At 33.9% G+C, this 24,151-nt stretch overlaps 3 protein-coding genes across 4 annotated transcripts; 1 reads left to right on the top strand and 2 right to left on the bottom strand.

Annotated features, from left to right (window-relative positions):
* The first annotated feature begins 583 nt into the window (after positions 1 to 583).
* LOC141686940 (NADH dehydrogenase [ubiquinone] 1 beta subcomplex subunit 9) lies at positions 584 to 4,480 on the top strand. Its single transcript, XM_074492053.1, has 6 exons — positions 584 to 763; positions 873 to 914; positions 1,540 to 1,621; positions 2,229 to 2,284; positions 3,773 to 3,849; positions 4,155 to 4,480. Exons 1-5 carry the CDS (start codon positions 638 to 640, stop codon positions 3,821 to 3,823), a joined length of 357 nt encoding a protein of 118 aa, XP_074348154.1. The 5' UTR covers positions 584 to 637; the 3' UTR covers positions 3,824 to 3,849; positions 4,155 to 4,480.
* Positions 4,481 to 5,957: 1,477 nt separating this feature from the next.
* LOC141686729 (uncharacterized) lies at positions 5,958 to 13,614 on the bottom strand. Of its 2 annotated transcripts, XM_074491779.1 has the most exons (11): positions 12,716 to 13,614; positions 11,864 to 11,957; positions 9,689 to 9,723; positions 8,923 to 9,000; positions 8,584 to 8,608; positions 8,459 to 8,491; positions 8,206 to 8,327; positions 7,952 to 8,082; positions 7,564 to 7,787; positions 6,268 to 6,518; positions 5,958 to 6,184 (listed from the first exon to the last, which is right to left on the bottom strand). In XM_074491779.1, the coding sequence occupies exons 3-11, from the start codon at positions 9,689 to 9,691 to the stop codon at positions 6,092 to 6,094; spliced, it is 960 nt and encodes a 319-aa protein (XP_074347880.1). In that variant the 5' UTR covers positions 9,692 to 9,723; positions 11,864 to 11,957; positions 12,716 to 13,614; the 3' UTR covers positions 5,958 to 6,091. The 2 variants fall into 2 exon arrangements, with proteins under 2 accessions (XP_074347880.1, XP_074347879.1); XM_074491778.1 differs by lacking the exons at positions 11,864 to 11,957; positions 12,716 to 13,614 and adding an exon at positions 10,308 to 10,428.
* A 1,288-nt stretch (positions 13,615 to 14,902) lies between these two features.
* Positions 14,903 to 17,786, bottom strand: LOC141686728 (arginine decarboxylase). The gene has a single exon (XM_074491777.1). It carries the CDS (start codon positions 17,318 to 17,320, stop codon positions 15,191 to 15,193), a length of 2,130 nt encoding a protein of 709 aa, XP_074347878.1. The 5' UTR covers positions 17,321 to 17,786; the 3' UTR covers positions 14,903 to 15,190.
* Between the last annotated feature and the right edge of the window lie 6,365 nt (positions 17,787 to 24,151).

Raw genomic sequence — 24,151 nt, 5'->3', positions numbered from 1 at the left:
TTTTTTTAATTTTGAAAATTTAAGGTGTATTCAATTTGGATTTTAATTTTTTTTTTTAAAATATGATGGTATTTGAAAAATATTCTTTAAAATTTGGGATATTCAGTTTATATTTTAAAAAATTCATTAGAATCTGATTATATTCAATTTATATTTTAAAAAGTTTATTAGAATTTGGCGGTATTCAAATATCGATGGATTTTTTTTGTATTTTATAAAATCTTAGCAAAATCCAAGAGATTTTGATGTATTTATAGAAATCACTATTCAAATCAGCACGACTCCACGAGATTTATTCAACAAATCCGCTAAAATCCGCGTACAACTAAAATCGGCAACAATCATTCAAAATTAATGAATTGTTATAAATCCTCTAAAATTTGAATTGAATAAGCGCCTTAAATTTAATTGTTTTTCAAATTGAATCTGGGTACTTTTAGTTACAAAATTTTCCCAAAATAAAATAAAATTGAAAAGAACATTTTGGTAATTTTTTCTAAATTTTATTCAAACGAAGTATCTAGGGGTAGGTTGGGCAAGGAAAATAACTTAAACGACGCCGTTTGCATACTCTGAGCCCCAAAATGACCGATAAAGTCGTAGAAATCTGAGCGAGAGAGAGAGAGAGATTGAAGAAATGAGCGGAGTATCAGCATACTTAGCTAGAAGAGCAGCTCAAAAGGAGAGAGTGCGCATTCTGTATCGACGCGCTCTCAAAGAAACTCTCAATTGGGCCGTTCATCGCCATCTCTTCTATCCAGATGTATGTAAACACACATTTCTCTAGGCTTCTCAATTGCTTCCTTTTTTATTATTATTATTAGTAATTAATGTTTAATGTTTACATTTCATTTGATTATTTGTTTTTGTAGGCTGATGATTTGCGAAAGCGGTTCGATGCTAACAAGGACGTGGTATATTTTCCCCAGTTCTCTTCTTTGTTCTTCGTTTTCGTGTTTTCGGGTTTTTTACTTTGTAATTTATGTTTAGCTTAAATTTGAGTTATTAGTTTGGATCTTATTCGTATCGATTGAGGAAATGTGTTAGGTTGTTGTTGTATTTAGCTGCCTTTTGTTGTTGGTATTTTACGTATTTCTGGGTGAGTTGGAAGTTTTGTGGACATAGAAAGGGGAGGGGATTGGCGATTCAAACTTATGATATTATTAACTAGGATATCACTGATTCCGTAAGTGTTGGAAAAGTGTATTGATGTGTTGTGTTTTTAATTATGTTGTATAAAACTCTGATAAGAAGTTAAGTGTTTAGTGATGTATCTAGATGACTACTTGAAGATGTATAAGATCCTGGAAAGCCTTTGTGATATAAATATGCAAATGTAGCTAGCTAGTGATATTTATACCCTGATACTAACAATTTGCAACTCAAAAAACATGGTTCATTGTTGCTGATTTTGAGTGTTTTGCGGTCATTTTTTCTTGCATAGGGCAGAATCTTTCCATCCTCTGTATTACTGAAAATTTTATTATGTTTAATGTAAGTTATTTTTACAAGTTTAAAAAACTTTCGTTGAGTTTTCAGGAAGATATCAATATGATTGATAGATTGATAGCTGATGGAGAAGCAGCCCATAACAAGTGGCGCCACCCTGATCCTTATATTGGTATGTGCTAACCAGAATTTTTTTTGTTAGAAGCGAGAGGAGGGGAGATTTAATTATTGAAATCGGACAGTAGGATATTAATTGTATAGGGCACTTAATATTTACCTGAAAGTAATATACAGCCAAGATCGCTGCTGCATTTCATAAAATAATATGATCGGATTGAGTTGTGAAACAATTGTTACTGTACATTCTCTAAGATATATGCTTATAGAAGCATTATGTTTACCTAATAAGAAAAAAAATCTGTTGGTGGAAATTTAGATTTTAAATTGCAGCATCATCAGTCATCACAATAGATTATTGGCTGATACATTTTAAGGTTAATGATTGAAATCTATGTTGGCCATTTACTTCTATTATACTGTATTGTGTTTTAGAACATTGTTATGCTACCTTATGACTTTGTGATGCCAGTCAACTCTCTCTGGTCTCTTTCATGATTTCATGTAGGGCACATGTAATCTTCAATTCAATGCAACAGACATTAAAAGCTTATTTAGACCTCTCTTGCATGAAATGTGTTAAATATTTTCGAGGTTTATTCTCTGTTTGTCAAGATGTTAATCATCATGTAGTTCAAAGCTCACCAATCTTTCTTGGACAGTTCCATGGGCTCCTGGTGGCTCCAAGTTTACAAGGAATCCAATACCGCCTTCTGGGGTAATTCGAACCTTCACTATGTCTTTTTAATAGAATTATGATATGTTGAACATAGTTAAGACTTGAATCTTTTATAACAAAATAAATTGGATTATCATTGAATTGTATATTTTTTCTGTTATTTGTATATTGGTTCGACTGTCTGACAACAATCTTGCCGTGTAATTTATAAGCCTTCATGTTCATGAGATTAATCAAGATGATGGCTTCTCACAAGTTAACTTTGTAAATTTTCAGTTGAGAGTTCACTTTACAAAATTTTATAGTTCTACATACACCAATCGAGAGTTTTGAATCACTAGATAAATTTGAAGTTTTTAGATGTGCCTATACTTTAAAGGCATCTTAACATATTGTGGTTTCCTCCCCAAATGTGTGTAATATACAAACTATACACTCCATCTGGATGAAGTGTTGGATATCTAGAAGCTTGAGACCAAAGATTTGGGACACTCCATCTGGATGAAGTGTTGGATATCTAGAAGCTTGAGACCAAAGATTTGGGATGGAGATTTGGCCTAAATCTATGATGTTTTGATCCCAGACACTTACTCCTTTAAAAATAGTAATATAGTATTGACCTTTATCTGATTCTATATTATATCAATAATTTAAGAGAATTACTTATTTCTATTGTTACTTACAAAAACGATATACTAGTATGTATAGTCTCATAGTCGGAAACAACGTTTGTATCATTTGAGTGATGAATACAAGCAACACATATGGAGTAAGAGAGAACTTGATACTTGGGGTACTATGTATAAACCATCACTCCATCAGACTAATACATCATTGACACTTGCTTCTTTTTGTTTGGAAAGAGTGTACAAGGAAAGAGTCAAATGTAAAATGTTAATTGCTTTAGTAATATCCATAGGTTTGATATTGTTTGAGTTATGGCCCTTATTCTCACAATTTGGAGGGAGAAGGCCCAAAATCTCACAGGTGCTATAATATGGCCTTTTTTTATCACTTAAACGTTACTAATACTTGCGTTAATAGTTAATACATAATGATAGTGCTAGCTCAGTAGTTGGGCGGTCGATTTGGGAGCTTTGTGCGCTGAATAATCGGGGTTCAAATCCCCTGGACACCAAATTAATTTTTTGAACCAACAGCAACGCAAACTAATTTTGCGTTTTCTTTTAGACAAACGCATGAAACAAATGCGTTTAACTGTTAATGCAAAATTTAAATGCGTTTTCTGCATTAATTCATACATCAATAAAATCAATTTTCAGCAGTAAACGCAAGAAATAATTGCGTTATTTATTTTGGATAAAAACGCAAAAAAAATTGCGTTTCTGAGTGATAGAGAAGGCCATATTCCCGCACTTGTGAGATTTTGGGCCTTTTATCTCCAAATTGTGATAGTCATTTAAATATTGATACTAAACGATTGGATTAAATACTGCTACGAGTCACTCCATGTTTTGCTCCATGATCTGCTGTTTGCCCAACTAATATTCCTGGCTACTCATGCAGATCGAGATAGTTTACAATTATGGACAAGAACCCGAGGAGGGGGCAATCTGATCATTTCCGTCGTGCAACAAATAAAGGTACATAGTTGCCATCATGCAGCAATCTTGTTGCTATACTTTGTCTGTAGTTGACAGTGCAATTAATTAAGGGTTAGCAAAGGGGATCTTAATACGATCACCTTAATGAACACGAAACCTAAACATGGAACTTGTTTTATTAGGAAATGACCATTTTGTTTGTGCTTTGTGTTTGCACATAAAATATTTTTAATTACTGTAATATTACAGCTGAAATGCAAATGAACCTGCAATTACAATCAGCTCCTTTAGTATTTACAAGTTAAAGTATTTCCAGTTTCCTGATTTTTCTGTTCCCGTTGTAGGTTTGATGTGGCATATCAACTTAAAGGTGGAAAGATAAACAACCATCTTGTTTGTACTTGTCCTAATCGCGATCGCTTAGAAGCTACATACATTTCAATATCTGTGCTTTATCGATCTTTTATTATATTTGACTCTGATGCTAAAGAACTAAAGTTTGCCTGTTTTATTTTTATTTTCGAATTGAAGTCTATGGCCAACATTTTCTGGCATCTTAGCAATGTCAAATTTTATAGAATAATAACGTAAATTTGTGGAAATGTTACTATATGAGAAGAAACTAGTGGTGTATTCTTAAGAATATCTATATGCACATTCATAGTTTACAGTTTTGACTATAAATTATAGGGATTAGAATGCCCATTCCCTTGACTACAGATTTATCGAAATTAAATTTGTTCGACACTTTGATCAATCTCAGAATTATCTTATACACTCTTATTTTGAAGTTATATGCTTCTATCATTATCATTTTTCAGGAACACACTTCTCAAATATTTTAGAAAGCACAGTTCGCAACAATTTCATATTTTCGATGACACTTTATCGTGATTTACATTATTCGATCTAATTTTAAAAATTGGAGCACTTTTCTTGGTGGTGCATTTCTCCTTCACAATTCCAGAATGAAAATCTCTTTGACGCACCACCGTATCATTCTTTGCATTTGTTAATATATAAAATGATTTGAATTTCGGGGATTTGAAATATAGGAATGAATTTAGATTTCGTTTCACGGAAAAATGTTTTTACGGGGTTGTTAGGAGGAAGTCTCAAGGGGTGTTGATGAGAATGGGCGTGGAACGGGCCGTTGGTGGGGTGATTAAATTAGAATAAGAGTTTTTTGAATATCAATTAGTTTAATAAAATTAATAAAGCAAGGGTAATTAAATAATTTCGGCAAATACCGACCGACTGACTACAATTGTGGTATTCTTTTGAGACTTTACATGTTGAACCCTCGAGGGGTTCCACATATTAACGTTAGTATACTTGATTTAAGTTTTGCAATTAAGGGGCCATTTGTTAATAGATGAATGGAAGAGAATGAACTGAACTATGCATGAAATAATCATTCAGACCGTTTGTGAATGAATTTTTAATCTGGACGACACCTGATTTTTTCTGGACGAATCCTCCTTTGAAATCCAGCTGAACCATTCAAATCACTCAGTGCATCTCCTATGGCCAATACTCACTCTTTTTTTACTTCAAAAATTAGCTGTTACTCAAATAATTGATAAAAAGTAGTAATATTATTCCTTTTCATTTTTTGAAAAGCTAAACAAATAGAAGGTAATAAATATTTGTTTGATATCAATTAAAATTAATTATCCTATAAAGGTACACAATATCTAAATTTTTTTAATTCAAAAAAAATTAAAAAAAAGTATTTTTGATTTAATAAATTAATCATTACTCGTATCTATGCCATTAATACTGTAATTTATGTAGTTGAAGTATTGAATTTTTGATGATTTATTTTTTAGTTGGTCATAATAATATGACACTAATTTAATTAAAATATAATAAATTTAAATATCTAAACAATTAAATATGTGTAATGTTTTATTTAGCAAAACAAATGGCCTAATGTTCAAACTATTATAACATTACATGCTATAAAAACTTTAAAGAAATTAAATTAAATTTAAAAAATATTCATTCAGAAATTTATATACTTTTTTTGTCAAACAACATTTCTCGTTCATAATTCAGATTACTCATTCATTCATATTCATATTCATTCAGAAAATATCGTTCAGATTTAACAAATGACCCCTAAGTTTAATAACATTTGAAACTGGGTTGACAATATCTCAATAAATATGGAGCCAAGGTTATATTATACAACATTCACAGGCCAATTTACACAATAACATAGAGTTTCAGAAGAGTCAGACAGGCCATAATTTATTATATGATACATCTTCCCCCATCAACCCTTTAATGAATACTTCTTTCCGGTGAAAGCTTGGAATTTTGGCTCTTCTTTAGCAGGCTCATCGGGTTTAGTCTCCTTTGTAGCTTCCTACGCGCAAGAAAAATTCTCTGGTCACGTTTAAAACATAGACACTAGTTCGGAAAGTTCATAATGAGAGCTACATGAAGTACCTTTTTTGTGCCTGTGGATTGACCTGGGTTTGATCCAAACACAAGCTTCCCCTGAGACTGACGAGAGGTGCTTGGTGAGCTAGATCCAGCAGAAGATTGTTCTTTACCATTGGAAACCGGAGTTCTCTTGTCTTTGGACCCAGGGGAAGGAGTTGTTTCAGGCCCATACTTCAATGGCTTCCCATCCAACCGTCTTCCTGCACCAGTGAAGGGATTGAACTTTGGTTCGGCCTCTGCGGGAGCTTCTTCACCTGAGTTTATAGCAAACAAGTTAATTTTACGTGTAGTTATACTGATACTCATTTGTCTAATGTGGGCTTTACAAGCCTGTACAGTAATCAAAAACAACTACAAGGAGTACCAATTACTACATGCTCCGATTTAATTTTCTTTGGTAAAAAAACAAACATAACTGATACACGTCAAATGACACATTTAATCGAATTTTTGTCCAACTTTATGGACTATGCAACACCAAATGTTTCGCTACACCGTGGAAGAAGAGGGGAAAGGGAAAATAATCGACTAGAGACTGCACAAAAGACTAAATGAATGTACTAGAAGACTAATAATTCCTATCTGGCTACATGCATGGTCGCTGAACAAATTTCACAGCTAAAAACATTTATAGAAGCTGATATACAACCCAGATCTGTTGATCGCAGCAATTTGCAAGTGGCTATACGATTAATATCAAGTCAAAAATAATATTGAAACAGAAAAGACTGTACATTTCCATTTCACATTTTCATATCATGTTAATTTGCTTTATATGATCATGTAACGAGCTTTGACCATTAAAAACGAAGGGAAATATCGAAATTTAACTAACATGTGGTTTCTCAGATACATCTCTGGCCATCAGTCCAATGGAAGCTTAGCATATTAGCAAAGCTCGGAAGATTAAAAGAAAACTTAGAATTAGAGCAAATGTCTTTTCATCTCTCTTAAGTTTTTGCAGGGCGACCCAACACCTCTTGGTGTGGTGGCATCTACCTCGCTCCCGTTACAGAATGTTGAGGGTTCGAACTTCAAACTTTGAAGGTGGGTGCGTGAGTGTGTATAGCAAAAACAAATGCAGGTTGAGCGTGCACTTGGCCTAAGTTATGCGCAGGGTGAGTGTGCACTTGGCCGATCTATTCCCATGTTCCGATCTTTCCATTTTTTTACCTAAGTTATGTGCAGGGTGAGTGCACACTCTGCCTTCCTTTTTTGGGTACTTAAGACAATTACAATTATTTGCTCTAATACATGACCACAGATATATAGACCATGTGAGGGAAGCAGAAAATTTACCTTGAGCTGCTGTGTTTCCTCGAGGCACAGGCGCTGTAGGTCTTTCCGGTTCTTTATAATCAAGTGGAGGAGCAAAGTCCACTTCACAGTCAGTCTCAATAATACTGATGGCACTAGAAGGCTTTGATTCAATAATATCTATGTAATATTTTTTATTGTTGTAGGCCACCATAATACTATCCCCTGTGGTTAGGCAAGAAAAGTTCCTCAGTGTTGTCTCTAAGCTGCACAAGGGAACAACTATAACAGTTAGATTTTCATACTTTTATATTTAATATGCGAGTAGATATTCAACTTACACCATCAGGTATAGCTTGCATTTTACAATAGGAATACAAACAAGTAAATCATATAAACATGATAAAACCAAATTAGGGTGAATGTATACATGGCCTTCGGGTTGGAAATGTCCAGAAAGTCTTTTGTGTGAGGTTGCAATTTCACATATGTGCCCTTAGGAAGAGTCGCATTTTTTATTCGTACAATATCTCCTTCTTGGAGGAGCAAATTTTCCATCATCTGCATGGAATAAATTTAAGGTATTCGTTGTAAAAAATAGACAATGCCGAAGGTCTACTGGCAAAGATTTACTGGTAACTTAAATACACAGATCAATTGAAAAAAGTAGTGGTGGATACTTACCCAGTATGGCATATATATCATGCCTTCTTCTGCAATGAACTCCAAGACCCCACAATGAGAAACTCGATCAGCAGCAGCATTTTGAAGCTCGAACAACATAGGATAGTCAATGTGCAGGGAGGCTGCAGGATTTGGCAATTTACAAGCACAATTGCATTAAGAGACTATATCAATATATTACATTCAGGAAACATGAGATGATTAGAGTAAAAGAAAAGATGATCATGAAATAAGATCTAACTACTTCACTAACCAAGTCGGTCAAGTGCTGAAGGCGGCATTATAACTGAAACAAAATTAAAAAGGAAAACCACATATTAAGTGCTTGCTAGGATTGAATAAAATATAATTAAAAAAAAAACAAAATTTCCAGCTCACTTTTGTCACCGTTTTCCAGCTGCGGCTGCAAGAATGGAAATGAAAGGCGGTGTTAGAATCCAAAGTAATAACATACATAATATGCAATTGGTTTTGCACAAATGTGTATTAACAGGCAACAAATATTAAGGGTTCCTTCTTTTCTTTCATCACCAAGCCCATTATACCCCACCTTACCAATCTCCTCCCATCCAGGAAACTCCAAGAGAAAAAAGAAAAAGAAGACAGAGGGTCGAGGAAGGAAAAAGTAAATTTCCTTGAAATAAAAATCACATATTTATAAATTAGCAATTTTTTTGCAGATTATTGGTGTTTCAATAAAACAACAAAGTCTTCTACCTTATCAATAAATGATGCTGGATAGCATCTATATGTTTGTTCGAATGATGTTCCATGATATCCATAACCGTCAAAAAACTGCAAAACAACATGTGATGAGAGAAAGGGAAACAGATAACAAATTGTTAAAGACAAAAATATAATTAGATTTCATATTTATAAAGTTTTTATGCAATTTACAAAGAAAGAGGCATAACCACAAAACTTTGCTTCACGCAAGAAGAATACTAAAAAATGGTTCTTTGTCTCGTTTTTTTTATCAGGTTTCCCAGCAGTAGCACGTGTGATACACTTCAACTTTGCTTAACACATAATCGCACTTTTAAGAACCAAGTTAACAACACTAGCAAAACTTTATGAAACCATTTTAGGAAAGCAAGCACATAACTAGAATTCACTAGAACAAAAGTAGTACACGTAAAAAGAATAAAAGAACAGGAATCTACACATACACGACTCAAACAAACGTTACAATTAGTTCTCTTTTTAATCACTAAGGACTAGCATCAGTTGCACCAAATGAAAGGTTAAGCATTGCAACATATATATATATAATCAGGTCAAGTATAGCTAAACCATCAAGCGATAAACTAATAAATCATTAAGCAAAAATAACTAGTACACGTTCACAAGTATTCATTAGGGAATTCATAAAGCATCCTAGGATCATAACGATCTAATAAACAGAGCTCTACACCCCGACAATTACTAGCTACCTCAATTCAAAAACAATAAAACAAGGTTAATAAGCAACAAAATAACATACCATATTACTGTCTCCTGATTCACTCACCGCAGCTCCTAATACCCAAAAAACAAAATATTAATCTCTAAACTCAAACAAGTATACCAAACTTGCATTACATAAAACAAAAAAACCCAAATCACAAACAAAAATAACTAATATCAATAATAAAATTGCAAATCACCTAACTTGCATAACACATAGTATATAAACATACTAAACAAATGTACATTAAGAATAAACACATATACAGATTAAATGTATTTGGGTTCGATTCTCGCTCACCCGAAATTTAAATTCTAATGCTAATATACCAATACAACAATTACTTAAGTGATCAAAATAACTAATATCAATAGTAAAATTGTAAATCACCTAACTTGCATAACACATAGTATATAAACATACTAAACAAATGTACATTAAGAATAAACACATATACAAATTAAACGTCTTTGTGTTCGATTCTCGCCCACCCGAAATTTATATTCTAATATACCAATACAACTATTACTTTAAGTGATCAAAATCAAGAACAACCACCTAATTAAATTCTTAAAACAATGCTATATATAATTAAAATTAAACATAAAGATAGCAAGAAAACAAAAAAGATTCAATTTTGATGAAAAGGGGTTACCTAAATTGACGAGGGGAGTGTAAAGATTAAATCTTTTTGGAGATTCGAAGCGTGAAAATTTAATTTTAGTGAAGAATGTGAATATATATAAGGGTGTGTTTGGTTTGGGAGAGAAGAAATGGGCTAAAGTGCGCCGGGTGCGTAATGGACACGTTTTCTGGTTTGTTGACACGTATGCGTTTTGGGTTTGTGTGAAGGCCCATGTAGAGGAAGATGTTAAGGCCTTGGCCCACCACTTTGCCCCGTTTTTTGGTTCAAAAACTGGTATTTTGTTTTTCTTCGAACAATAATTACTTACTAGATAATTTAGAAATCGGAAAAATTGGAATCATTCGGTTAAGGTATTGATTTACGATTTATTTGACGATTTTTAAAAATTTGATAATTTATCAATAATTTATTGAAACTCGGTTAGAATAATTTATCGACAATTTTTAAAAATCGACCGTTTTCTATAACCATACTCACTACTATTATTTAACTTGTTATTTTGTTTGTCAATTTTCTTTATTATTTTCGGAAAATTCAATCCTCACGTGATTCAATTTTCCAACAACTATAAAGTGATGTTTGAATAATGGAATTTCAATCCCTTCCCGGAATTGTAAATGATATTTTATTATAAAAATTTATTAGAACATCATTCACACTCTTATTAAACCAGTAAAAATACGTGATCTAAATAGCGTCAAAGTTAATCATATCCTATTTTTGGTGATCATTTTAAAGACGTCCATAATTCGATTTCGGAATGTCAATAGTCAGGATAAATATATTTTTTAATTATGATGAGAAGCGATCAAAGTTTACTTTATCGTAAATACGAAATTTAACATATTCTTGTTTAATTAAAAAAGGTAAATTCAAACCTTAGGATTAGAATCAAATAAATACAAAATGTAATACCGTGTAACTTGCACAGTCCAATCAAGTTTTTATTTTAGAATCAGACTTTCCAAAAATACTTTCAGAGGAGAGATTTCAAATGACAGAATTTGAGTTATCATTTCAAATTGTCATGTTTATACTAATATTTATATTTGAATATCATGGATTTCAAATGAAATCCAAATCCAAATTTCCAAACAGCATATTTGATCAAATTCAAAATTTCAAATGAAATCCAGTTTTCCAAACGGGCCATCAAAAAATTTGGTCGAAATTCTAGCACCAATTTTTTTTTTGCTAATTAAAATGCGAGAAATGCTCAAAGTTTCCGATTTCTTGCCTACTTTTCAAAGTAAACTGAATATGAAAAATAAAATTAATTGGATTACATAACTAGATCGATCTGATTTAAGATTTTAGGTAGGACAGAGCAAAAGATTATTAGTCTGGGTACTGTCATTGCAGACTTGCTACTCCCTCTTCTCATCCAATTGTATACAGTTTTTTTAATACTCGACACGTATTTTAAGGTGAATATTAAAATTCAAATATCAAATTTTTATTCAGAAAAAAAAAAATTAAAAACTATTTACGAAACTATACTCCAGAGATGCTGCATATTGCAATACATGAGTGATGGGAAGAAGAAAACCTTTCTCTGCACTTACTTTCTCTGGAAATAGAGGAAACTCGAATACGCTTAAACTTGTATGTCTCGCCTTCTGAGCCAGGATCCGTCTTGTGCTTGAGAATGAGCGTGATCTGGAAATTTCAGGGTTTCAGGGGATGGCGAAGAAATATATAAAAAGAATGTTCTTCTGGGAAATGACGAATAAGAAAACCATTAAAATGAGAGTCAAGTAAGTGGATGCACCAAACCAAGATACATCAAACTGGGATTAGTATGTGATATATATCCATATCTTAGTTTCTACTGTCCTGCCAATCAGCACAGTAGTCAGTTCTTGAATACCATGTTAATGTAAAAGAGGATCAAATGAAACAGAAATGAGGTCACGAGAACAGGAAAGTAAAATGAATATTGAGCATGTTCTCATGTAATACAACATTTAATCAGCGAAAAATATTTCCATCAACTTCCAAGATCATCAGATGTTCACTACAACTACTGACATACTCCCAGGCAGGCAAAAAGGAAAAGAGGTTCACTGAGCATACCCAATCATGTAAGTTAGGACATCTTATATCTTCTTCATATTTACTCTGCAAAACCTCACCCCAGGGTAAGTTCTGTAATTTAATTGTTCTACAAACGAAAGGAACTTGATTACTTGTACACAACCCTTCTATTCGTAGGTACTGAAGTATCATTCTAGCTAGTGTATTTTCCACAAAATAACATCGACGACTGAAGTGATATGCCAATAGGGTCAACCAAAGACATGGAAATCCAAGCACCTATTCATAACGCTTATCTATAAAAATAAAATAAAATGATCTAATCAACTAGTTAGATAAGAACAAGTCAAGTATGTTCCACAGGTATGTATATAGATTACCAGGGTAGTTATGGAAGGTGCATTGGAAGAACCACCACATACTGTGTTCACCTAAACACGAACATGCTACGAAGTATATTGCCCCAACAGGCTTTGTTCACCTTGCCGCAGACTTTAGAATGCCAAGAAGGATTGTTTAGCAACGTGTCCGTGCAAGTTAAAGGGGATCAGCTTCATGTCCTGCAAAAGATAGTTTTGATCCATAATCAGCTGCAGGTTAACAACAAAAATTTCCACTTTCTTTTTATTCCTCTTTGCGTTCAACACTTTTTTTCCATTGAAGTGCTTAATCTCTGCAAATTCCTTTCTGGTCTCACAGTCTGGATTATCTCAAACAGTGGCCTCTGCCCCTCCATCTATATGACTTTCTGCAGCCCTGCATTAATCCAATCCTACGAGTTGAAAACAATGTACATGGCATACGAAATGTTAAATTTCAAATTAGTAAGCCTGATCCTTGACAGGATTAATGAGCAAGAAAAAAAAGCAGCATATCTGGACTACAACCAAAAATACTCCAATGCTCATGTTGCATAAAAAACCACGTTAGAGAGAGACGTAGGAATTCTATATATGATGAGAGGATTGCTTAAACTATCATACTGCATAGCCAACCGTCCGCCAATGAATTAACCAGAAACATGATTGCACAAGAATTATGTTAAAAACACGGTAAGAAAAAGAGTTTCAATATACTGACTATATATATCAAAGGAGTTTATCTGAGCACAGAGGTTAATGATTATTTATTTAAAGGCAAAACTTTCAACATAAATGAAATTCCCCATTACACTTCTTCCTATTAAACAAACCACTATTGTGTAGTGCAAAGTGTAAATAATTAATCAACACAATGAATATGCTATTGTTAGGACAAAAAAATCTCATGAAGAATGATAGTTCAGGGTCTATGAGTCGGTGTCTTACTGATAGCAAACTCTGGGTATTTATTCAATTATGACATCAGTTCAATCCAAATGAAGAAAACACTGATCAATATCATTTATTCATGTCTGTGACAAGAATCTTTTTATTAAACCTAATCGTTTACTGAGTCATACCTGATGAGGATATCAGTAACAGGGTCAAACCACAGCCTCTTAAAAGGATAATGAGAACCATATATTGTGTGTAGCTGGGGAATTTTGATTCTACTAAAAGTTAGGAGCAATTGAATCCTATGTTAGTCTTATATGGTTTATTCCACCAACAACAGTCAAGTAACAACCACAGGATGTACACCCCTAGCAAGTTGTCCTGAAAGTGCCATGACAAATTATCATGCACCGTCATCAATCCATTTTCAACCATGTATTAGATTTCCCTGCCAGCATGGCTCTCATTCAACAGAGAGCTAGCTTCTTAGAAGCAGCAGGGGGCAGAGTTAAAAGAGGGCTAAAGACTAAAGTCATCAACTTGGATAATTTGGAAAGTAGTGTCTCCAGTTATAATACTCAAATGAGATGTGCACTTCTATGAATTTCTCATAGGAGGTTACAAAATTGTCCACCTCTTCCTAAATGCATTATACAATATTATACAAACAGAAAAAATATTAATGATTAATAGAATAATAATCCACAAATTACTAACTTTGTATTATAGACTACCAATACCCTTTTGTAATTATCAGTAACTACCGTGTTCTCACGAGTATCACTACCATTGGATGTGCAAGAGTCACAATTCCTGGTGTTTCTCAGAAGTCACAAATAAGCACCTATATTCATCAGGCTGCTTTAACAAAAAAAAAGGGTACCACACCTCGAGTACCCTACAAGAACTTGGCAAAAAAAAACCTACGTTAGCACAAGATAGGCTCCTCCAGACACCTTTAATTACCAAAACAAGAACTTCCCCATATCTAATTACCAAAACAAGAACTTCCCCGGATGCACCAGCAGACTTCTTAGGTCTCAAGGATAAGCAAACTAATATAATAAAACTATGGCTGTTTACAATCCATAAACAAGATGTGTAATTCATATTATAAATTAGAAAACAGTCACTAACTAATGTTAATTTCCTTCAGACCCCAAAAGCTACATTAGAACGGAGGCAATTGAAGGGAACCGTGTATATTTTCAGGTTAGCCGAATTAAAAGCTAATTTTCAGTGAAAGTCTTTCAAGGATTCCATACAAACAAAATTGAAAGCAGGTGTGTAAATGCAAAGTACAAACAGATATGTCAAATTTGGTTCAAGTTAAAGAAGTCTACAAAAACGTTACTATAGGTAGATGAAATACTACAGAAAAGTGGGATTACGATACCGAACATAGGGTAATCCGACCAAGTTCCCACTTGTCTCTTTTGCAAATGCAAATGATTGTCTAATCTTACATATTATTGTTCATTATTATTCATGAACTCAAACAGAGATAACTAAAAGTGCATAATTAAAAACAGACGACCTCACAGGACAAACTACCAAATAGGAAGAGATGCTTCTAGTTTGCTGATGCCAAGACAAATCTCAAGCACAGCAGTAGGACCACTGCTCATCCTCAGCTGCATCGGAATCCGTAACTGTGCTGTAGTTGTCAACATCAGAAGAATAGTAGCCGTTACCATTTGCAGCAGTCAAGCTGCAAGAGGAATTAACAAGATAAGGCATGTTATGGAAAGAACATGCAAGCCCATTTGTAATAGCATCATGGTCCAAACCATGGCCACCCTCATCGAGCACATACTCCTCAGCACGGTGCTTGAGTACCTCAAACATCATCTCTGGCTCATGCTGCATAACCCGCAAAACATCAGCGCTGGAAGGCCCGGGAACAGCTCGTGTCACTGCAAAACTATGAGGACCATCGCTCTGCGAGACACGGACAACACTCGGTCCACCAAACAGATTATGAATACTCCCAAGCGCCTCCTCATAAGCACCGCCAAGAAACATCCCCAGGTAGTAACTTCCTCCGCCACCTCCAATTTCATGAAGTGGCAAGCTCTCTTCACCTCCAATAAACTTCTCAACCTTCCCATCACTGTCACAGGTTAAGTCAGACAATATACCCTTCACCACCGGCTTTTCTTCAAGGCGATGAATAGGCATAATCGGAAACAGCTGGCCAATACCCCAGAAATCAGGTATGGATGTAAAAACGGACAAGTTGACATGATAGGTCCTTACAGGATCAGAAGCCCCAATTGCCTTGTATACCAAGTCACACAATCCATCAACAGCAGCAAGTTGTTCAAGATCAAAAGACCCATCCTTGAACTGTTCAACACATTTCTGCTTCAGTTGATCAGAATACTGTAAGCATGTTTCATGGTCACCACCCATGGCAGCTGCAGATAACTTCTGGTAATCAACAATAGCATCCGCGGGGAGCCTCTCAATCAAGTAGTTAAGGTCTCCCGAAGTCATCTGAGGCACATTATTCTTACTGGCAGATACAGCCTCGAAAACCAGAATTGAATGATGAGAAACAATTGCCCTCCCACTTTCACTACATATCACAGGATGCTTAACCATCTTCCGGTCACAGGCAGACCTAACCGCCCTTACAACAGCTGCTGCATATTCCTCCAAAGTATAACCAACCGAAACATCTGAATTAGGCGATTTTGAACCATCGTAATCAATTCCCAAACCCCCGCCAATATCAATAACTCCCATTCTCGCACCAAGGCGAACTAATTCACAATAAACCTGAGCAGCTTCCCCTACCCCATCAGCCAACAAAGCCGTAGTAGGAATTTGAGAACCAATATGAAAATGCAACAATTGCAAACAATCCAACATTCCACATTGATCTAACTTCTTAACAACACGCAATATTTGACTAGTAGTAAGCCCAAACTTACCTTTCTCGCCCGAAGTCGATCCAAAATGCCCCTCATGCTTCGTCCTCAACTTAGCCCTCATCCCAATAACCGGCCTAACCCCGAGCTTTCGGCTCAAATCAATCACCAAATCAACCTCCTCCTCCAATTCAAGCACAATCACAGTATTGAAATTCAGCTTCCTCCCCACCAAAGCAAGAGTTATATACTCAGCATCCTTAAATCCATTACAAACAAGAAATGCCTCAGAACTTCCTTTACAAAGACAACTCATAGCCAACAAAAGCTCGGGTTTCGACCCAGCTTCGAGCCCAAACCGAAAACCAGCCCCAAATTTCACAATATCATCAACGACAAACTTGTCCTGATTACATTTCACAGGATAAACACCCTGGTAATGACTACCATACCCTTGCGAATTAATCGCAAACTCGAAAGCCAATTGCAATGACTCCACCCTGCTTTTCAACACATCAGGCAATCGAATTATAACCGGAAGCTGCAACCCCAGCCCCCCGTCAGCTTTCGCATCCGAAACTTTCTTCACAATCTTCATCAAATCAATCTCCTGATGAGCCATCGTATTCGGCCCGTGCGGGTGAATCGAAACGTTACCGGACGAATTCACCGAGAAGTAGGGCCCACCCCAACGGTCAATCCGGTACAGAGCAGATGACATGGACGGAGACCAATGCGAATCTGCCGGAATCTCATCGGAGAAAAGCTTTTCCGGCGACGGAAAACTGATGTCCATGGCGGTGAAAGGCGGCGGGGCTACGGCGGCGTCTACACAACACGCGAGTGCAGGCATATTGTAAAATTAGAGTGAAATTATAAAAAAGAATGAAAGAATAGAATATAGATACAAAAGATCTGTATGTATAGGTTAGGGTAAAATGTGTTTTGTGTGTGTAATTGTTAGGGTTTGTGTGTAATTGGTGTAATAGATGGGGGTTTTAAAACCCGCCGAGGCCGGAGCCCCGGCTACCCCCGTCAAAAGAGGGCAGAAAAAACCCGAAAAAACCCGAAACGAAACCCTAAATGCCCAAATTCACACACTAATATCCCCACACCTAGTTCAGAACAACAGGATTACAAATCTCAATACTTCAAACAAAACAGAAAATGAGGGTGCTGTATAGATCTAGGAAACGAGTACAAACGCCACCATGCAGATTGGTCGGAAATGTGGGGAGTTGCCGGATAAATGGCCGGGAAATTAAAACGGCGGGAGGAGAAATTAGGGTTTTATAAGAGATGAGGGGGTGTGAGATTGTTGAGTGAGCGAGAATTGCATGAGGGTGGGAGGGTGTTTATATAGCAAAATGTTTTGAGTGTGGGGCCCAGTTTGTTTTTTGTTTAATATTTTGGGAATTTACTAATTTAGAATATTTTTGTAATTGTGTTTGAATGAGCTTTAAATGAAATGAGTTTTTTTTTTTTTGAACTGCTCCATTTTTGCAGGAGGCGTGTAACTGCTTTAAGAAAGAAATATTACTCGTACTTGGTCACTGCACCACTGAGATAAAGCAATATTTTGGGAACAAGAATTTAATTTACTCCGAGCATCTCCAGCACTCTGCACATGTTAGGTATAATATCTACGTGTAATACTATTATACCTAATATGTAAAAAATGAAATACTTCAATGAGAAAACGTGTTAGATATAAATTTAGATAACGAAAAATAATCACGCCACATTTATTGATTGTTCACCCATCATCTATAATATAAAAATGCTTATAGGTTCAATAAAACTTTAGCTAACCATGTTTTAGCTAACAGTTTTAAATAGAGCTGTAAACGAACTGAACTAGGACAAACTTTTAACGAACTCGGACAAAATCTTAACGTATCGAACACTGTTCGATAAGCTTATCGGAAAAGATTTCTTGTCCGAACTCGAGTTCGGTAATATTCGAACCGAACACGAACTGTTCGCGAACATATCGAACCGAACCGATCACAAATGAACACGAACTGTTCGCGAACATCTTTTGTATTATTTTTAAAATAATTTTAAATTTTATTTTAAGTAAAAAATAAGGTCAAACTATTAATTATATATATTTTTTATAAATACAATATTTATTTAAAATAATTATAAAATATATTTAATATATATATTATTAATAATATATATTATTTATACATATAATATTATAAATATACTATTTTTTTTCGAACCGAACTCGAGTTTAACGAATAAACCGAACTCGAACCGAACACGAACCGAACTCAAGTCGAACACCTTAAAAGTTCGGGTCGCTAAGATTATCGGACAGAAAATGTTGTTCGAACTCGAGTTCGATAAGCTTATCGGACGAGCTTATCGAGCTCGAATTCGAACGAACCGGACGAGCTTAACGAACAGCTCGGTTCGTTTACAGCTCTAATTTTAAATGTTACCCGTGGAGATGCTCCCATGATATCTAAAATTGTTAGCTAAATCATCATCATCTAAAATTTTGTTAAATTTGTAAGGTTATTTGCTCAAGTGTTATTAGCTATATTGATTAGGTAAATTTAACAATAGTATGTTATATGTATTTTTTAATTATTTTATATATATGAAAATTTCACATGTTTAAAAAAAATAAAATATTTATATGTGTTAAAAACATATACTTTTATGTATAATAAAATTTTCTATTTATATTTTACTATATTATATTAGATTTATTATAATTTTTATAAATATGTAATGTTTATTAAAATAATTAGTAAAAATTGGTCAATAAGAAAATCATATCTTGACACTTAATATAACATAAAGTTAAAATATTAAATATGAAATACAAATTTGATCACATAATTATATATTAAATATAAATATAATATGAATATATGTGTGTATTGATGTGCAAATTTAGGTTAAAATAAGACAAAAAAATTGACAGATAACGTTGATTTTTTAGCTAATGGCTACGGGATCAACAAATATAGAAGATGGGATACATGATATGTAAATTTGTTGCTAACAGGTATCATGGCTGGAGTACTATATTTTTTAGATAATATGTATATAATTGTGCCACCCAGACTTTTTAGCTAACAGGTGAAGATGGTTGAAGATGCTCTTGTGTACATAAATTAGGGTGACATGGAGGCGAGCCGAGTCGGTCAGGCTCGGCTCGAACTCGATTAAAATAGTTCGGGCTCGAATTTGAGCTAAAACTCAATCAAAACTTCAATTACAAGTTCGAAACTCGGCTCGCATATTTTTTGGTAGGATCGAGTTCGGATGGAAATCTCGAATTAATTTTCACTGAATAGTAAAAAAAACTCGAAATATGATCGATTTGGTTCAAGTTCGGCTCGATTTCGATTCGATAAAAAATAAATAATATGAAAAAAATTAAATAGTTATATGTAATATATTTAAAATAAAAATAATAACAGAGGCACGATAAGGTCCGTTAACCTTACGAACCGAATAATTTGAAGTTCGAACTACACTCGGTTAAAAAATCAAAAAGTTCGAGCTCAGCTCGAAAATAATTCGAATTATTTACAAGCCGAACTCGAATAACTCACGAACAATTTAGCTTATTTACACCTCTTGATATTATAAAATTATATTAAATTTATCTGTTCGAAATAAAATAAATATACCCTACCCACTCCATAAATAATCTAGTAATCTGTTATCTAATTAGCTGAGTTATCGATTTATGATTTATCGGGTTATTTTTTTAAAATAGAATAATTTATCGGTGAGAATAAATAAAGTAGATATATAGAACTTTTTGTTGATCAGCATCGAGTTGCCGCGTGTAACGAATGGTTGGACATAAAGTGATCGCTGTTTTATGATGATCTGAATCTGATGGACTTTGTTGCTGACTTGCGGCTGCCACGGCCACCGTAATGATTTAGGAAATAAAAATAAAAAATCATTAAAGGAAAAAACAAAATATCAAAACAAGTGCTTGTTTAATTGACATTAGGAAGTTATTTATCAAATAATTTATATTTTTTATGAAAATTATAATAGTTAAAAAGCATACTCCCTCCATCCCACCAGGACATTTACATCTCTGGTGGGCACGGAGACCAATATATATATATAAAAGTAGGTAAACTAATAAAAAATGATGAAAAGTGGTTAAAGTAGTGAGACATATTAATATTTAATAATAGATTTGAGAGAGTGGAGGAAGTTAGTGGGTGTAATAGTGTTTTATATTATTAAAAATTTACTATTTTTGAAATGTAAAGAAATGTATGAGACGGCCCAAAATAGTAACTGTAAAGAAATGGATGGGACAGAGGGAGTATAACATTGTTTGATTGTCATGTCGGTAATCATTAAACAACTCCGTCAAATAATACTTTTTGGGTATTAAGATGTCAACCAAACCACCTCTAAAATCACTTACGGTAGAAGTTGATTGTGAAAGTACTAACTTATTTACTTTAAATAAATATTACAAAATAACGTGAATTGTAAATGGACTCGAGCAATTTCAACTCGAACACCATTACAATAGGTAAAATAAAATTATAATTTAAGCCCATGTCGCTAATTTTGAAAAAGTTAATTTAATACTCCCTCCGTTTTGGACACAGAGACTAACAAATATATATAAAATAGTGAAAAAGAGAAAAAAAAAGTGAGTGAAGTGGTGAAACTCATTGATTTTTAATATATAAAAGGGAAATAGTGAAGTAAAAATAGCGTGAAAAGGGAGAAAAAGTGGGAAAGTGGTGGACCCATTAACTATTTTGGGTAAATTTTAAAATATAAAGAATTGAATATTACATTAAAAAAGAAAGTATAAAAAAATTGTCAGGACTGAGGAAAAATTGGGTAGCATATGTGTTGTGTGCAAGTGAAATACGACACATTGGACGAGAATAGACGCGCAGAGCACGCGTTAAGAGACTTGGAAATGCGGGAAAGTTGGACCATTTGGTAATTTCACATCAAAGCTGGGTATTACCTGAGCTAGGTTTATTCGGGAATCTAAGATGGACCCCACTGCCGTAGATTGCGCTTACGTTTCTTGTTCCTCGGCATTTCACTGTGTTCTGCATGCATCCTATTTTGTTTTTTCGGCGTGTCCTATTGTTGTTGAGATAGGGTTCTCATCTCTTGCTACAAATTTTTTAAATAATAACATTTGTATGCCATACAATACGTATTTGTTGTGATAAACAGTGGCGGATGCAGAAATAATATTTAGGGGGTTCAAATTTTATTTGCGATATAATAATACCGTTCTGAATTTAAAAACTTATTAATTTTTCCTGAAATTTATAGTTTAGTGTAGATAATTTTAATCACATTCGAACTCTCGTTAAAAACATAACACCATCTCATCTCCATTTCATTTTTTGTGATTTAATAGCAGAAAAAAAAATAGTAACTAGAACTCTATAAGATGTTAAGAACAAAAATAGTAACTAAATTCTGGCAGTAAAGAGGAATTGAACTCTCGTCTTGATTGTAAGAGACACATTACCTAACCAACTAATCTGCAAGAGCTATATATTAAAACTACTAACTAGGTAACTATATTCAAATTTCAGGGGGGGCCAGGACCCCTCTGGATGCCTGGATCCGTCTCCGGTGACAAATAATTACGAAGTGAGAATAAAAATTAAATCAAGTACATAGTATATGAATGATGAGATATATATAATCTCCGATCACTTGAATTATTCTATCACGCCTAATATACGGAGTTTAGAAAATAATATTATTTAAGAATTGATGTGTCTTGAAATTGTATTCAGGGTCGTACCTGAGTTAATTAGATTTCCATTTCCTTATAAAGGTATTTTTGTAAATACAAGTAAAATTACACATTTAAAATTGTACTCAAAATACTTATAACCTCAGGCTAGATCTTGAGGTTGTCCTTAGGTCCAGTTTTCTCTATTATTTAATATAATATTAATTATCGGTTTTGATATGACTTGGGATTAAGACTGCACAAAGGTTAAAAACCGGACAAAACTGGACCGAAGACTGAATTTTTTCAGAATTAAGGATCGGACCGAAAAAACCCGGATTGGACCGGGACCGGACCGATTTGGACTGGTTTAATTAATATTTATATAAAAAAATTATTTATATAATTTTATTTTAATTTTTTTTTTCAAATTTGTATACATTAAAATTTTTGTTACTTGATACGTCAATAAAAATTTAAAAGTAAATACATATTTTATTATTTTAAAAGTAAATATAAAATCTTAAGAGTATGGATATCAATATTTTATTACATGAATTACGAATTTTAGTAATTTAAAGTGTAGTATCGATCTATTTTATTATATGAATTTATTATCTATTAATTTGGATCAATAAAATATGATATGGATGAATATTTAATATTTATATATGATCTTATAAGACATGAATTAAAGGGAAAATAATTATATATATGAATTCAATTTCATTCTGGTCTGGACCGGATTTTTTCAAGTCTTGGACCGGACCGGACCGAAGACATAATTTTTTCAATTATAAGGACCGGGGACCGGATCAGGTAGGTCCGGGTCTTGGACCGGTAGACCCGGTTCGGTCCGGATTACAGGTCCAGACCGGAATTCTGTGCAACCCTATTTGGGACCAAATTGTTAAATTAGTAATACCTCATATTGTAAAACTCGAAGATCATATATACAGTCAATATTTACTTGACTCGATTGGTTTTTGAAATACTCATTTTTAGTATTCGAGTAATCAACAGAGTTCGCTTATATTTGATTCGGCTCGCCTTCGATTTCCGAGTACTCATTCAAATAATCGTCCAAGTTAACCGATTTTAAGAATACCGGTAATACTAATGCCATATTATTTTATTAAAAAAAATAAAAAAATATTATGAAACTATATTTTATAAAAGGTTCAAAATATGTGTAAATAATAAACGTATATAACCTGCCGGAACAGAGGTAGTATTTCTTAAGCCAGATTCAATTTTCAAAACACATGGTACTAATGTCGTGGTAAACACCAAACCTACACACATATTCGCGACTAGTGAGGGGTAGCTAGGCTCCTCCTTGCACATGAAAATGAAAAATCAGTAACATCCAAGACTTAAATTAGCCATCGTAGAGTGGCGTATATGAGTTGCTTCACTGCATGTTTTTTAAACACTTTTTTTTTTCTTTCTTGACAGAGAGAGTTTGGTCGTTCATGTAGTTGTTGCTTCTTTGGGGTAGACCTCTTTGACCTATTGACTTTGACTCTGATTTTAGGTTGGCCAAATTTGAATTTTATGCTTTGTGGCTAGTGCATGTATTGTGGTGTTGTAAAAAATGGGAATCTGACTTAATCATGGGGTGCTTAGGCAATGATTAATCAAGTTATTAGGCAAAATTACATTTATAGGCAAATGATTAATCAAGTTATAATTAGGCAAAATTACATTTATACTATTCTTTTCAAATAAGTAACTGAACTGTTTTAACCGAGTTCGGTGATACTCGATTCTAATCGAATTCGTATATATGTCGAGTCGAATTCAATTAAATGAGTTCGATTTCGAGGTGCTTGGCTCGAATTACTGCCAATATCGTAGGATATATAAAAATATTTTTATAATTCTTTTTGAAATAAACCGATTTCATTCGTTAACTCAAAACATCACATAAAATGACCTTCATGATTTCCTAGTACC

This window comes from Apium graveolens, chromosome 9, assembly GCF_009905375.1.
Source record: "Apium graveolens cultivar Ventura chromosome 9, ASM990537v1, whole genome shotgun sequence".
In the NCBI taxonomy this organism is placed as follows: domain Eukaryota; kingdom Viridiplantae; phylum Streptophyta; class Magnoliopsida; order Apiales; family Apiaceae; genus Apium; species Apium graveolens.
Note: the sequence above shows the minus strand (reverse complement) of the source record. Positions and strands in the feature narration are given on the sequence as shown.